Source organism: Scyliorhinus torazame, chromosome 11, assembly GCF_047496885.1.
Source record: "Scyliorhinus torazame isolate Kashiwa2021f chromosome 11, sScyTor2.1, whole genome shotgun sequence".
In the NCBI taxonomy this organism is placed as follows: domain Eukaryota; kingdom Metazoa; phylum Chordata; class Chondrichthyes; order Carcharhiniformes; family Scyliorhinidae; genus Scyliorhinus; species Scyliorhinus torazame.
In genome coordinates this window covers 69770208-69787444 of record NC_092717.1, presented here as the reverse complement: position 1 = coordinate 69787444, position 17237 = coordinate 69770208, and the positions used below count along the sequence as shown (strand labels likewise).

Below are 17237 nucleotides of genomic sequence, written 5' to 3'. Positions count from 1 at the left end.
GGGAGGTTCCTGGACCGTAGGGCCAGTAGGACGGTCTTCCAGACCGTTCCATTCTCCCTCTCTACCTGCCCCTTTCCCCGGGGGTTGTAACTGGTCCTCCTGCTTGAGGCGATGCCCTTGCTGAGCAGCAATTGACGCAGTTCGTCGCTCATAAAGGAGGACCCCCTATCACTGTGTATGTAAGCGGGGAAACCGAACAGTGTAAAGATACCATGGAGGGCCTTGATGACGGTGGTTGCGGTCATGTCTGGGCAGGGGATGGCGAAGGGGAACCGGGAGTACTCGTCAATCACGTTCAGGAAATACGTGTTGCGGTCGGTGGAGGGGAGGGGGCCTTTTAAGTCCATGCTGAGGCGTTCAAAGGGACGAGAAGCCTTTATCAGCCTTTACTCTGGCCGGTAGAAGTGCGGATTGCACTCCGCGCAGATTTGGCAGTCCCTGGTGGCTGTCCTGACCTCCTCGATGGAGTAGGGCAAGTTGCGGGTCTTAACAAAGTGGAAAAAAACGAGTGACCCGGGGGTGACAGAGGTCCTCGTGGATGGCACATGTGCCGCGGGACATGGCGTCAGGAGGCTCGTTTAGCTTCCCGGGACGATACAAGATCTCGTAGTTGTAGGTGGAGAGTTCTATCCTCCACCGCAAGATCTTGTCATTTTTTATCTTGCCCTGCTGTGCATTATCGAACATGAACGCCACCGACCGTTGGTCAGTGAGGAGAGTGAATCGCCTGCCGGCCAGGTAATGCCTGAAGTGTTGCACAGCTTCTACTATGGCTTGGGCCTCCTTTTCGACTGAGGAATGGCGGATTTTGGAAGCATGGAGGGTACGGGAGAAGAAGGCCACAGGTCTGCCCGCTTGGTTGAGGGTGGCGGCCAGAGCTACGACAGACGCATCGCTCTCGACCTGGAAGGGGTGGGACTCGTCGATGGCATGCATCGTGGCCTTATCAATGTCTGCTTTGATGCGGCTGAAGGCCTGGCGGGCCTCCATCGACAAGCGGAAGGTTGTGGACTGGATCAGGAGACGGGCTTTGTCTGCGTAGTTAGGGACCCACTGGGCGTAGTAACTAAAAAACCCGAGGCAGCGCTTCAGGGTCTGGGGGCAGTGAGGGAGGGGGAACTTCATGAGGGGGCGCATGCGTTCAGGGTCGGGGCCTATAACTCCATTTCGCACTACATAGCCGAGAATGGCTAGGCGGTCGGTGCTAAATACGCATTTATCCTTATTGTACGTTAAGTTAAGGATTTTAGCGGTCTGGAGAGATATTCGGAGGTTGGTGTCGTGGTCCTGCTGGTCATGGCCGCAGATGGTGACATTATCGAGATACGGAAACGTTGCGCGCAAGCCGTACCGGTCAACCATTCGGTCCATTTCGCGTTGGAAGACCGAGACCCCGTTAGTGACACCGAAGGGAACCCTTAAAAAATGATAGAGCCGCCCATCTGCTTCGAAGGCATTGTATATGCGGTCGCACGTGCGGAGGGGTAGCTGGTAGTAGGCGGACGACTTGAGATCCACCGTGGAGAAGACTTTATAATGCGCGATCCTGTTTACCAGGTCGGATATGCTGGGGAGAGGGTACGCGTCCAGCTGCGTAAACCTGTTGATGGTCTGACTGGAGTCAATGACCATCCTATGTTTCCCCCCGGTCTTTACCACCACTACTTGGGCTCTCCAGGGATTGTTGCTAGCTTCAATGACCCCTTCCCTTAGTAGTCTTTGGACCTCCAACCTAATAAAGGTCCGGTCCTGAGCACTGTACCGTCTGCTCCTGGTGGCGACAGGTTTGCAATCTGGGTGAGGTTCGCAAACAGGGAAGGCGGGTCGACCTTAAGGGTCGTGAGGCCGCAGACAATAAGGGGGGGTATAGGGCCGCCGAATTTGAAGGTCAGACTTTGCAGATTACATTGGAAGTCCAACCCCAGGAGTGTAGCCGCGCAGAGGTGCGGAAGGACATAAAGGCGGAAATTGTTGAATTTCCTTCCTTGGACAGTGAGGTTTGCGAGACAGAACCCCTTATCTCCACTGAGTGGGAACCGGAGGCCAGGGAGATTCTTTGATTTACAGGGTGGGTAAAAAGTGAACAGCGCCAGTAGTGCTGGAACGGCACTGACTCTTATACCCCGCCTATCAGGGCGGAGCTGCATACTATACAGCCAATGGTAAACCCCCGGTTTAACCAATGACTTCAGCCTCTCGGGTGCTGCAATACCTGATAATACCACACGACCCACATCGGATGAAAGGGCCATGTGCATGAAAAGGAAGGGTTCAATGAACGCGCAGGTGGTCTGTGACCACAGGATGACGATCATGCACGTCTGCGCCAGGTACCCTGGCAGTGTGCAGGACTCTTTTATATTGGCCCAATCGTTCATCCCTGGCATGTTCGAGGGACACCCCCTCCCCGGCTGCGGGGCTGGTTGCTGGGCGACGGGTTATCCGTTGTGGTCGTGGCTGATGACGCCTATACAGAGGCCACAGACTGCTGTGGAGCACCGCTACAATGATGCCCATAGTGCAACCAGGGGTGTGGTCGAGGGGTGTTTTGGGCTGCTCAAGATGCGCTTCAGGTGCCTGGACTGCTGTGGAAGGGCCCTCCAGTACCCATCGGGGAGTGTCGGCCGCATCGTTGTGGTCTGCTGTGTCCTGCACAACATAACCCAGCAGAGGGGCGATGTGCTGGAGGATGAGGAGGGGGAGGACCAGGACGAAGGGCACTCCTCTCCATATGAGGGGGATGATGATGGGGGGAGGGGGGGGGGCGATGCACAGGACATGGGGGATGGACGGCAACGGGATGCTGCCCGACGCCACCGGCTGGGCCAGCAAGCACGGCAGGTTCTGATAGCTGCATGTTTCAGCGACCGCGGTGGGTGGCAGGATTGATGGGCGTGGGCACAGACAGCAGAGTTCGGCACCTCCCCCACCACCGACCACCCTCACCTCCCCCACCACATCACCCGCATGCATACCACCTCTCCATGACACATTCACCTGCGGCACAATGGGATGGGGGTCACACGGTTGACGGTGTAAGGCATGGAGGATGATGACAGCCCGCTCTGCGATGGGCTCCGAGCTGCACATCGTTCAACAGTGTCTGACTCATGGCCACATCAAGACTCTCCACCTGGGTGGACCCTGCATGCGGCCTAGACACTGCATCTGTGGTATGGCTGGTGGCGGGTTGGCGTGGGAGAACTGTGGGGGAGGGGCACAGGGCCGCACGTCACTCACCAGTGCTCAACATTCCATCGCAGCACCCCACACCCGCACTGGCACCCAGTCCCCGCCCCACCCCCGCACGCATCGGACTGAGCAGAGGCAGCTTACATAGGTGTGAAAGGTGTTTAATGACGGATGTCCTGTACATGTGCCCTAGCCCATTTAACTATTCTGTGCCCTGCAACCCGTGCCAACTTACTCAGTGCCTACCTTTCTGGCCTTACGGGCCCTAATTCTACGTCTACGTGTTCCCCCAGATGGTACAGCAGAACTGGAGGCGGACTCCTGTGATCCCTATGACTAGGATCCCCTTTGGCGGCCGTTTTCTGGGCGATTGGGATGGCGTGGTGCCACCACGCTGTCCACCAGATGCACAGGGATGAAAGTGGGGGGGGGGGGAGGGGGGGGGGAGTCCGAGGTGGCGTGGAGATCCGGGACCTCCCCTGCAGGGAGACCCAGAACGGGCCGCATCACCTCCTCCTCCCTCGGGGTGTCTGGTGGCCCCGGGGGCTCTCCATGGGATGGGGGTGCGAGCGGACCCAGCACCCGGGCACCCCCATCTCCTGGCGCTGCCAGTCCTGGAGGCCCGCACTGATATCGACCAGGGTCTGAACATTTGCAGCCGTGGAGCTCAGGGAATAGGCTATCCCTGTCTGGCTCTGTACAACGCCAGCCAGCACCCGGGCAATGGTGCTGATGCTCTCAGCGATGGCCTGCTGAGACCGGGCCAGGTTGTTGAGTGCCTCTGCGATGTTCGTCTGGCTCTGGCTCGTGGCTGCCTGTGAGAGGGCAGCCCTCTCCTGGGCCGCGGAGGCCTCGTGCACAGATAGCCCCAGGCCTTGCAAACTCAGACCCATGCCCGACACCATCGCCACCATTGCCTCCACCGCGGACGCCACCCGTGCGGTGTTGGCCTGTGTGGCACTCATGACGGGCACCATTTCCTGCTCCTGGACGCGGATGCACTCCTCCACCTGGGTCTGCAGGTGCTGGAAACCGGCCGTCACCCCTTCTCATGTCACTGGATACCTGACTGCATCGGGTCTATGGGTGGGTGAGAGAATTCCAGGAACTCGGGATCTGTCTGGGCGGCAGCTGTTTGCTGGGGCCGGTCTGCCCTCCGACCGTCCGGCCCCTCGGCTGCACCTACCTCCACCTGCTGTACCGGAGCGGCTGTGTGGTATGCACCAGTTAGTGTCCCAGAAGCCTCATCACTAAAATGGCCAACCGAGGTGAGAGTCTCTGCGGTGGCGTAGGGTGTGGGAGACAGCTGTGACGCAACCTCAATGTCTTCATCGGACCTGTGGTAGGGGGTCCCCTGGGGTGCGGTGTCCTGTCTGTCCGTCCCCTCCGTGTTGGTGTCATGTTGTGTTTTTTCATGTCTGTCTGTCCCCTGTGTGCTAGTGTCCTGTGTCGTCGTGTCATCACTAGACTGAGCCGGAGGGCTGTTGTTGGAGCTGCCCTCCCCGCTGCTGCTAGAGTCCCTGTGGGCTGACCTGCGTCGGCTGGCCAGCCAGGTGCTGGGCACGGGCGGGGTCTGCCAGGTGGGCCGGGTCGGTCGCTGGGTGGTGCTGCAAGACACAATACACCATCATGGTTAGGCAGGTGGATAGGGGTGTGGGTCGTGGTAAGGGCTATGGGGAGAGGGCTATGGGGAGAGGGCTATGGGGAGAGGGCTGAGGGGAGAAGGCTGTGGGGAGAAGGCTGTGGGGAGAGGGCTGTGGGGAGAGGGCTGAGGGGAGAGGGCTGAGGGGAGAGGGCTGAGGGGAGAGGGCTGAGGGGAGAGGGCTGAGGGGAGAGGGCTGAGGGGAGAGGGCTGAGGGGAGAGGGCTGAGGGGAGAGGGCTGAGGGGACTGGGCTGAGGGGAACGGAGCCAGGCAGGGGGGATCTCACTTGGTGGCGCGCCCCCGATCTCGGCATTGGCAATCGCCCGGTCCTCGGGTGCACCAGCTATGCCCAGTGCCCTCTACTCGTGCACAGTGAGGGGCCACAAGTCAGGTTCACCACCTACGGTTTGGGCCCATTCTCGTTGGTTATGGGCGCTCTTCTCTTGGGAGGGAGGGGGGGGGGGGGCACACAAATAACATAATTGTTAGGCGGTCCGGTGCATGCAGCCCGGCAGTTGGCCCCCACCCTTCCCGCCGCGCCCATACTAGGCCCTGTCTGGACCGGAGAATGGGGCCCCGAAACGACGTTGACGCCGGCGTGCAATACTCCCGTTTTGACGCCGGTGTCAACACTCAGCTGATGTGTTGATCTGTCAGGTTTTCTTGGTCAGGGTGGCAAACTTTGCGACTAATTACAACAAGAGTGGCGAGTCAGCTGGCACAGTTGAATTCTGCACATTCAATACCAAACTCCCGGGCAGGTTTCTCCATCCCGCTGCATCAGATTTCTGGATGTAGCACTTGGGGAGAGTGGAATCAAAGGCTATGGGGAGAAAGCAGGATTAGGCTATTGAGTTGGATGATCAGCCATGATCGTGATGAATGGCGGAGTAGGCTCAAAGGGCCAAAAGGCCTCCTCCTGCTCCTATCTTCTATGTATGGGAGAATCCCGCCCCCTGTCCTTGCAAGGTTTGATGTCAGTCCTACACTAATGGCTGACTCTTAACTGTCCTTGGAAGTGGCATAACAAACCACTCAATTGTATCCCCACCTTCTCAGGGAAACAAAGGATGGACAATAAATGCTGGTTTGACAAAGAGCATCCAGACTCCACAGAGCATCCTCTCCACAGATGCTGCCAGACCTGCTGAGATTGTCCAGGATTTTCTGTTTTTGTTTCAGATTCCAGCATCCGCATTAATTTGCTTTTATCTAATAAATACTGGTTATTCTCATTCCAAATATTATATTTTAATAAAAACAGAAAATACTAGAAATATCCTGTGAAAAGAAATAGGGTTAATGTTTCCTTACAAATCTGAATATGTGTGTAAAGGTATAGCCGGGGTGAAGGAGCAGTGTTATTATAGTGAATCTTTTCTTGTTTAGTAAATGTTTTATTCTTTTGTTACAAGTCCTTCAGATTCCTGCGACCCTGTTCATCCATGTATCTGAACCAAAATCAAAGTTAGGGTCTATCAAGCTAGGTTCCATCCTGGGACCTGACTTGTTCAGTGGTAACATCAGCTGGGATCATAATAGGGTACTTTTAGTGTTGATCCATTTGCTTTTGTTTAATTTGTTAGTTGAGACCGTGCAAAAATCTCAGTGTAGACTCATTGCCTGTATCATTAAAACCTTGGTGTGCTCTGCTTTGTTAACTGCACAATTGAAAAGGCTCTGTTACTGACAGGCAGAACAAGAGGAGGAGAACAGTGTTGATCTGTCAGGGTTTCTTTGTCAGGATGGCAAACTTTGCGACTAATTACAACAAGGCTGGCACAGTTGAATTCTGCACATTCGATAACAATTTCCCGGGCGGGTTTCTCCATCCTGCTGCATCAGATTTCTGGTTCAGCACGCCATCGGGATTCTCCGTTTCACCGGCTGGTCGATGGGGCTGTCAGGAAAACCCCGGGCTGCCAGCAAAACGAAGGTTCCCGACTGCGGAGAATTCAGCCCCCTGTGTCTCAAACATCCCATCTTGCCACCTTAGAATTTGTCATACCTCTTCTGTTTGAATTGCTGGCATGGGGATGTGAACTGATACGTGTATCAAAAAAGATCAGATAATGTTCTTTCTTGATCTGTGCTGATTGTCATGTTTTTCCACTTCTGGTGAGGCATGTGAAAATCCTGCTGTGGAGATGAAGCGTGAATGTTCTGATATATTGTTCAGATGGACCAGTTTTAGTCATATCTCCCAGAATAGGTCAGTGCAAGTCTGTGCTGCTTGCCATCAAATTCACTGGTTTGATATCTCACCAGAGACTTCATAACTTTGCTATTAAATATCTTTCGACAAGTCTGTTCTGTGAATCCAAGACCGACTCCAGGGCATTTAACAGCAGCAACATGCTACTGTGTACATTCCAGACAGAGTAAGTGCCTTACAAAGCCTTCCTTTGCCAAATTGGCATTGTTTGTGGAACTTCCACAAGAAGCAGTAGCTTCTTCGAATAACTTCTGGTAAAGCATAGTTGAAGGAGTAGAGAAGACATTAAAGATTCAGCTTTGAGCAAGTTCTTGTTAACCACCTGAGCCTCTCTTGTCTGAATTACTTCCAGGCTCATGAGCAACAACTCTTCGGCTTTGGCTGGAGCCCAAGCCCTCAGTTTCAGGCTAGGATTAGCTGTGCAGAATTCTCGCTGTAGGGCTTTGTGGACCGGACCTCAACTATCCGGTATTGTCTTTGCTTCCCCGACATGCTGTAACCAGCTGGCCACGCAATTGTAATGGTTTGGAGCAAGCAATGCTGGAAGCAGGAGACTGCCAGCAGGGAATATCCTTCACATTTAGAGGAAGAACACGTGACTTTGACTTGTGGTCATTAATGGGCCGCTGCTACTCCATCTACCTGTCCTCCTTCAAGGTTCTCCTTAAACTCACGCATGAGCAAGCTTTTAAATGCCAGTGTAGTGGTAGCTTTGACAAGAATTGGTTGAAAGGACATGTTTCAATCCATTTTGCTTAATTGCACCTTATAGTGGGATTTTGTTGTGGGTGCTGTGCGCATATAAAAGTAATTGATTGGATTCCAGATAGTAAACTGCAAGTTATTAATTGTATGATTTAAACAAACTAAAATTGTGTGCATGCAAGAGCACAAAGCAAATTACTTATTGTTTTAAACATAAGCCTTATAACCTTTCAAGGTAAGTAGATGCCTGCTTCGACGACAGGCATTTTAGCTTTGGACAAACATTTAAGTCAATTATACAATGACAAAAGACTTGTCATATGCAGCAGCATCTGTCCTAACCGTAGAATGACCTAATGTACCAATATGCTCATGGCGTTATGTTTGAATCTCTTTCATGAGTTTATATCATCTGCAGTGTATATTTTTGTTACCGTGTTCTCTGTTTGATTTTAGGCTTCTTCAAAGAATGATCTTAAGAGCTGCAGGAAGGAATTTGAGGTGTGTATAATAAAATACCAATAAAATCTTATAATGCTCTTTAGGTTTATTCATTATTTTGAAGCTTTTCCAAAGCTAAGGAAATCTGAGAAGAAAGGGGATGGGATCTGCCAGCTCAAGAATTGTCTTTTATAGCGCTCTTTGTGGGTCATGGGGGAATGGGAGTGGTCCAAAGGAGGCTTGGCCTCTCATCTGCTCTCTCTGTCCTGGCCTCCCCCTTTTCGGTCTCATCCTCCCCCCTCGTCGCCGCCTGCCTCCCCCTCGCCGCCGCCTGCTGCTGCCTGTCTCCCCCTCACTGCCGCCTGCTCCCCCACACCGCTGCCTGCTTCCCCCTCGCCGCTGCCTGCCTCTCCCTTGCCTCCGCCTGTCTCCCCCTCACTGCCGCCTGCCTCCACCTCTCGCTGCCGCCCCCTCACCGCTGCCTGCCTCTCCCTTGCCTCCGCCTGCCTCTCCCTCATTGCTGCCTTCCTCTCCCTCACCGCTGCCTGCCTCTCCCTTGCCTCCGCCTGCCTCCCCTCACTGCCACCTGCCTCCCCCTCGCCGCCGCCAAACTCTCCCTCACTGCCACCTGCCTCCCCCTCACCGCTGCCTGCCTCCCCCTCACCGCCGCCTGCCTCCCCCTCACCGCCGCCTGCCTCCCCCTCACCGCCGCCTGCCTCCCCCTCACCGCCGCCCGTCTCCCCCTCACCGCTGCCTGCCTCCCCCTCACCGCTGCCTGCCTCTCCCTTGCCTCCGCCTGCCTCCCCCTCACTGCCGCCTGCCTCCCCCTCGCTGCCACCTGCCTCCCCCTCGCCGCCACCTGCCTCCCCCTCGCCGCCGCCTGCCTCCCCCTCGCCGCCGCCTGCCTCCCCCTCACCGCTGCCTGCCTCCCCCTCACCGCTGCCTGCCTCCCCCTCGTCGCCGCCTGCCCCCCCTCACTGCCGCCTGCCTCCCCCTCACTGCCGCCTGCCTCCCCCTCACTGCTGCTGCCTGCACCCCCTTTCGCCGCAGCCTGCCCCTCCCCCTCGTCACCTCCTTGGCTTCCCTTCTGATTCTCTGGTGCCCTTCTGCCCCTCGCCTCTCCCGGCTGCCCTCCTTCATCCCAGTCTCCTGGCTGTCCTCTCACCCTTCCCTCTCCCGGCTGCCCTCCCGCCCCTCATCTCTCCCGGCAGCCCTCTCGCCCCTCGCCTCTCCCCTCGCCTCTCTCCCGGCTGCCCTCCTTCAACCCAGTCTCCTGGCTGTCCTCTCGCCCTTCCCTCTCCCGGCTGCCCTCCCGCCCCTCATCTCTCCCGGCTGCCCTCTCGCCCCTCGCCTCTTCTGGCTGCCCTTCCGCCCCTCGCCTCTCCCCCCTCCTCTCTCCTGGCTGCCCTCCCACCCCTCAACTTACCCAGCTGCTTTCCCAAAGCTCCCTTCTCCTGGCTGCCCTCTCTCCCCTCCCCTCCCCCAGCTGCCCTTCCGCCACTCACCTCTCCCCCCTCCCCTCTCCCGGCTGCCCTCCTTCCACTCGCCTCCTTGGCTTCCCTCCGTGTCTCGGGTGTCCTCCTGCTCCTTGAGGGTGCCCTGCCCCTCACCTCTCCTGGCTGCCCTCCCACCCCTCACCTTTCCCGGCTGCCCACCTTCTCCTTGCTTCCTTGGCTTCCCTCCATGTCTCAGGTGCACTTCTGTCGCATGCGGTAAACTGATATAGTGTAGATTTATGTGTTCTTAAGGGCAGCACGGTAGCATTGTGGATAGCACAATTGCTTCACAGCTCCATGGTCCCAGGTTCGATTCCGGCTTGGGTCATTGTCTGTGCGGAGTCTGCACATCCTCCCCGTGTCTGCGTGGGTTTCCTCCGGGTGCTCCGGTTTCCTCCCACAGTCCAAAGGTGTGCGGGTTAGGTGAATTGGCCAATGATAAATTGCCCTTAGTGTCCAAATTGCCCTTGGCGTTGGGTGGAGGTGTTGACCTTGGGTAGGGTGCTCTTTCCAAGAGCCGGTGCAGACTCAAAGGGCCGAATGGCCTCCTTCTGCACTGTAAATTCAATGATAATCTATGATTAATCTAGGACAAAGGTTCGGCTCAACATCGTGGGCCGAAGGGCCTGTTCTGTGCTGTATTTTCTATGTTCTATGTTCTATGCGGGTGCCCTCCCACCCCTCGACTTCCCCAGCTGCTTTCCCGCCCCTCGCCTCTCCTGGCTGCCCTCCCACCCCTCACCTTTCCTGGCTGCCCTCCCATCCCTCACCTTTCCCGGCTGCCCTCCCATCCCTCACCTTTCCCGGCTGCCCTCCCATCCCTCACCTCTCCTGGCTGCCCTCCCACCCCCTCAGCCACCCTCCATGCACCACTACACCCGTCCCAATCTCTTTCTCTCCCTCCTGATTGCCTGGGGTTGTTCCAAATGGCTTTCCTGCCTGGCAATTTGCTGGTCTGTCAATGTGACTGTGTGTCAGATGGGAAATGGTGGTCCTATGTTAATTCAGCAGGATCTCTCTCCTCGTGGCCTTGCTGTGTTTCTTCACACCACTGCCTTTCCCCACCTCCATAGCAGTGCCTATAATTTTATGATGGTCCTTTTTTTAAATCTATATATATGATGCTTTGCATCTATATGGTGCAGATTGCAATGGTAATTGTCTACCCAATTGCAGAACTGGTCAAAATTATTTCAAATATCTTTTTCTGTATCTTTTATGTCCCCACTATTTTCTCTTTTCTTTTTCAGTAAATCTAAACAGATAAAATTTGATTGTGGTATCTAAATTATTTATACAGAATGCAAACCACAGAATCCAAGTAATGATCTTGAAGGAGTGTGCCAACAGTGATACTGCTCAATACATTTCTTGCACCTCCCGTTCCTCCTAATTGTTTCTGGAATACTTAGCTCTTTTTAATCAATTTTCTATCCCATTTTGTTTTCGGCTTTGTGTTCCTGAAGCTTTTAGCTCCTTGCAGTCATAAATGTGGAACTGTCAGAAGCATTCTGGAAGTCCAAATGAGCTTCGGCAAATGGAGTGACATTTCCTATTTTTATTTGCATTTTCGAAAGAATAAGGATATTGGTTAGATAATTCCATGCCTCCTAATTCCATGCTGGCTATTGTTATTCTGTTTTGTTGCTTGTTAATGGATACCTGGTTAATTGTCAATTTTGTCACCTTTTTGAAATGCAGGTGCATGAAACCCACTGCAGGAAATTGCATTGAATTTCTTGCTGGGACAATTCTGTTGCCCACTTAATAAATGCAGCCTATTACAGCGTGCGGGTTTGAAGGGACGTTCATAGATGCTACAAGTGTATATTTAGTGAATTGAAAAGTGCAGTAAAGTAAATTGCAACCTGATTGAAATATTTTACAAAGTGCAACAGTTGCGCAACTCCAGGAAAATACTGTTTGTGTTGTCTACATGTGTGCCAACAGTGAAACTTAATTCTATAACCTATTAATTGTCCTTTTTACTCCTTTTTACTGTATGCTATACCTATATAAAACAGTGGGCAGCACGGTAGCACAAGTGGACAGCACTGTGGCTTCACAGCGCCAGGGTCCCAGGTTCGATTCCCTGCTGGGTCACTGTCTGTGCGGTGTCTGCACGTTCTCCCCGTGTCTGCGTGGGTTTCCTCTGGGTACTGCGGTTTCCTCCCACAGTCCAAAGACGTGCAGGTTAGGTGGATTGGCCATGTTAAATTGCCCTTGGTGTCCAAAAAGGGTAGGAGGGGTTGTTGGGTTATGGGGATAGGGTGGAAGTGGGGGCTTGAGTAGGTTGGTGCAGACTTGATGGGCCAAATGGCCTCCTTCAGCACTGTATGTTCTATGTTCTAACTAGGCCCCAGAATTTCTCAGTTCCAGGCACCACATTTTAAGAAAGATGAGGAAGCAGAACAGATTTACCAGAATGGTGCCAGAGATAAGACCACAAGACATAGGAGCAGAATTAGGCCACTCGGCCCATCGAGTCTGCTCTGCCATTCAGTCATGGCTGATATTTTTCTCATCCCCATTCTCCTGCCTTCTCACATAACCCCTGATCCCCTTATTAATCAAGAACCTATCTATCTCTGCTTTAAAGACACTCAGTGATTTGGCCTCCACAGCCTTCTGCGGCAAAGAGTTCCACAGATTCACCACTCTCTGGCTGAAAAAATTCCTCCTCATCTCTGTTTTAAAGGATCGTCCCTTTAATCTGAGATGGTGTCCTCTGGATCTAGTTTTTCCTACAAGTGGAAACATCCTCTCCACGTCCACTCTATCCAGGCATGCAGTATCTTGACGTTTCAATAAGATCCCCCCTCATCCTTCTAAACTCCCAACCAGTACAGACCCAGAGTCCTCAAACGTTCGGAGAGACTGGAAAAGCTTGGGTTGTTCTCCTTAGGTGAGCGGAGATCTGATAATAGTGTTGAAATCGTGGACGTCTTGATAAAGTATGTAAGGGGAAGCAGTTTACACTGACAGAAGTGTTAATAACCATAGGACTCCGATTTGAGGTGATTGGCATTAGAACCAGAGGTGAAGTGATGAAACATGTTTTGCACCATCAGTTATTGTAATCTTGGAAGAACTGCCTGAAATGGTGATGGTCACAGATTCAGTCATGATATTCAGAAGAGAATTGGATATATACTTGAAGAGAGAGTGTTTACAAGACTCTGGAAAGAGTGAAGGAGTGGGATTATTTAGATAATTGAATAGCTCCACCAAGGAACAGGCAAAGGCATAATGGACCAAATAACTTCCTCTGATCGTATAAAACAAATGTGCAGGCAGTGAGCAGTGTGGTGCTTCTGTGTATTAATTTGACTGATTCTCTGAAACAGAAATAAACTATAGCCTGCTGGAATGGATTACATTTTTGTTTTGATTCTAATGCTGACTTCTTCAAGGATCAGTACTGCACCAAATTGTTTTTCAGCCTTGAAAACCTGAGATTCATTGATCAGGATTTGGCTACCTGTGCATTAGAATCATCATCCCCCTTCATCCCCTTTAGTATCATTGGATATATAGAGTCTGACCCAAGAGAATTATTTAAGTTATTAACTCTCTCTGCCAATCTTGAGTTCAGTATCTGAGAAAATACTAGGAGTGGTTCGGAAATTGGAAGAAAGAATTCACTGGCTCTTTGTTGTGAGATCACTTGGATCCTCAACATATCATGTTACCCAGATATAACTCTCCTATAGCAATATTTAAAAATAAGGCTGATGAGTTATAGTAATTGTTGATCCCTAATACTAGGTGGCCTGTCAGTCTCTAGGTGAGGAATTTCCTTTACACATTCCTGTTATTCACTGGATGAAAGAAGGAAAGATTACCTTTATTTTAGCCATTGGTTCACCAAGGAGAGTGATATCGGTTCATATTTGTGGTGTCTACAATGCTGGGAAATATGAACGTTTTACAGGACATTATTTATGGGTTCCACAAATGGGTTAAGATTTAGTTCAGTTGGCTTAACAGCTGGTGCAAAATGAGGCCATAAGCCTCAATTCCCATACCAGCTGAGGTTATTCAACCTCTCAACCTTGCCCCTCGTCTGAGGCGTGGTGATCCAAACGTTAAATCACCACCGTCAGCTTTCCCCCTCAAAGGGGAAAGCAGCCTATGGTTATCTGGGACTATGGCAACTTTACTTACTTCTCAACACTGATTTCCAAGAAGTTTCAGTTGGCAATATTCCAGAAAGTACTTTTCGGTATAGGGCAGTAGCTCACATTGAAGACATCAACATCCAGTACAAAAGCAAATTACTGCAGATACTGGAATCTGAAACCAAAAAGAAAATGCTGGAAAATCTCAGCAGCATCTGTAGGGAGAGAAAAGAGCTAACGTTTCGAATCCAGACAACCCTTTGTCAAAGCACTTTGTCAACATCCAGTATCCTAGATTCTGTGCCATAACCGATCAAAGGGCAGTTCTTCTTCGTTCCTGTACTGCCAAAGAAAGATCAACTCCACATTATTGGTGCAGACAGTGGCAGACGAGATAGATGGTCTTTGTTTGCAACATTCACTGTCCATTCTGATCAGTAAAGTTACTCTTATACGTTGTAGTTCCCAAAAGATTGGATCCTATTTTGCGTCTCAAAATGGGGTCACATTCCTCAAAATAAAGGTCCAGGATAAGAACACTACCGTAGACCATTCAAGGAGGTGTATTTATGTAATTGGATGACTTCAGTAACACCCAGGAATCACCATCCAATCTTATTACTCTAGGCACATTTAGCTCAAATGTTTGCTTGTAGTTACCAGTGAATCTGCAATATCTCTTCTAATATTCAAATGGCTCACCCTCTTGAACACCACTGAAACTAGTCACATATTCCCTTTTTTTCTACACAGCACAGAACAAGTCAATATGGAGGTTAAATAGTATATCTTTCAGATGAATGTTTTCTTTCTCGCATTTCCTCTGATCCTCGGAAAATCAGAACAAAGGATCCAGTTACTGAATTTGCAAAATGGTCTCTGGTTATCCTGCATTGAACACTGTTTGGCTGATTTTATTATCCCCAAGGGAAACTTACATCAGTTGTCAAGGTTGGGTTCCACAGCTGGGTCAAGTGAACTTTGATTGGAAGAAGGGTTAATTGTTGGAAACATTATTTGCCTTCTGCAAACCATTCATGAGCTGCATTTAAATGTGAAGTGAAATTAATTTGTTAAATGAGTTCTTGTAAACCATCCTCCTGTCCTTTTGTTTTTGATAACCTGAAATTTCTTAACTCGGCTCCATCCATGTTCCTTTCACTGCACTTTGTCTCCCATGACCCCTTGCACCAGTATTGTTAGGAGAGTATCTCTTGTTTCATGAAAGCCAACTGGAAGTTACATATCATTAGAGCATTTGTCCAAATTGAAATTTCAATTTGGTTAGTATACCAGGCCTAACTCATTCAGCTGCTTCATCAATGTTCTTCCGTCCATCATAATCAGATGTGGTGTTCACCTGATGATTGTACAGTGTTCCGTATCATTCACTTCCACTCATACTGAAGTAATGCGTGTCAACATTTGGCAAGAGTTGGACAATATTCAAACTTTGGCAGATAAGTAGCAAACAACAGTCTTGCAAGGCAATGACCATATCCAACAAGAAAGCATCTGACTATCTCCCCTTGATATTCAATGACATGAACACCACTGAATCCGCCACCATACCGAGCAAGTTCATTGACAAGACACAATTGGAGCAGCCATATAAATACTGTCGCTACAAAAGCAGTCTCTGACAGGGAATTCTAAAGCAAGTAACTTACCCCCTGATTCCTCAAAGCCTGTCCAGCATCTATCTACAAGGCACAAGTCAGGGGTGTTACTCTCCACTTGCCTGGAGGATTGCAAGAACTGTCACAAAGCTCAACACCATCTAAAGACAAAGCATTCCACTTGATTTTCACTCCATCCAGCGCCTTAAACATTCACACCCTCCACCACTGGCATACAGTGGCAGCAATGTGTACCACATGCAAGGTGCACTGCAGCAACTTGCCTATCATCCTTTGACAGCACATACCAGTGACCTCTACCATCTCGAAGGACCAGGGCAGCAAGTGCATAGGAATGCCACCATCTGCAATTCCTCTCCAAGCCACACACCATCCTGACTCTGAACTCTATTGCCATTCCTTCACTGTCACTGGGTTTAAAATCTGGAACCCTCTTCCCATTAACTCTGTTGTGTACCAACACCAGATGGACTGCAGTAGTTCAAAAAGGCAGCTCACCAACATGCACTCAAAGGCTTTCAGTGAACAACAAACGTTGACCTTGCCAGCAAAGCGTGCATCTCATGAAAGATTTTTTTAAACTCCAAAAATTGGTGCATTCCAGTTTTTAATGCCGTAAGAACGTTCGTCATGGATAGCTGCAATTTTGTTTCCTATAATTTCAGGTCACTAGAAGGGTGGTACAGTGGTTAGCATTGCTGCATCACAGAGCCAGGGACCTGGGTTCAATTGTGACTGCCTGTGTGGAGTTTGCATATTCTCTTAGTGTCGACGTGGGTTCCCTCCAGGTCCTCCGGTTTCCTCCCACTGTACAAAGACGTGCAATTTAGATGGATTGGACATGCTAAGATTCCCCCTTTGTGTCCAAAAATGTGCAAGTTAGGTGGGATTGGGTGGAAAGGGCAGGGGAGTGAGCCTAGGTAGGGCTCTTTCAGAGGGTCCGTGCAGACTCAGTGGGCCAAATGGCCTCCTTCACTGGAGGGATTTTATGGATTCTATAGATTAGTGAGATATAAGCTAGCATTAGCTTTATTTAATTTATAGTTGTAATTCTACAATGCATTTGGTACACTAGTTTCCCCTAAATGCTAGTATCCTATTTTAAATTAGGTTTAATTTTATCTAGCTGTTTAAGATTTTGAGCTGGAATGCGATTTTCGCAATGAGCATTGTTATTTTAATCTATAAACGTTCCAAATTCCTTTTTTTGGTGGGGGATGTGTCATATGTCTTGCCAATTTTCTCCCATCTCTGACTCTCTGAAGGCGTTGATTCCCTGCAGGATATGGTTTCATTTACACTGATTATTGCCATGTGAAAAAAGCTCAGTGATAGCACCATCGCCACTGAGTCAGACAATTGAGAATTCAAGCCCCATTTCACAGACTTCACTGCATGTTCTAAGCTCGCACTTCAAAACAATATTATAGGAGTCCTACACTGATGGAATTGTTGTCTTTCACTTTAGCCATTAAACCAAGGCCCTCAGTCGGATGTATAATATCCCATCACACCTCTCGAAGAAGAGCGGGGAAGTTCTCCCTGATGCCCAGGCTACCATTTATCCCAACACCAAAAATGATAGATAGCCTGGCCATTTAATTCATTGCCATTTGAGTGGTTGGCTACCGTATTTCCTACATTACCACATTGACTACATTTTTTAAATGAACACTTAATTGACTATGAAGTGCTTTGGGATGTACTGAGGTCACTGAATAGCTCAATATAAATGAAAGTCTTTTTTTCAAATGGTGGCCACCATTGATGTGTGAGCCTTTATG

At 50.6% G+C, this 17237-nt stretch overlaps 1 protein-coding gene across 2 annotated transcripts in view; it reads left to right on the top strand.

Annotated features, from left to right (window-relative positions):
• Nucleotides 1-17237, top strand: part of LOC140385329 (reversion-inducing cysteine-rich protein with Kazal motifs-like) — a 378566-nt gene that overhangs the window by 193112 nt on the left and 168217 nt on the right. For both annotated transcript variants that reach the window (XM_072467391.1, XM_072467390.1), the window contains one exon: nucleotides 8212-8256. In XM_072467391.1, coding sequence (XP_072323492.1) covers nucleotides 8212-8256 — 45 coding nt within the window. The remainder of the gene's footprint in view (nucleotides 1-8211; nucleotides 8257-17237) is intronic.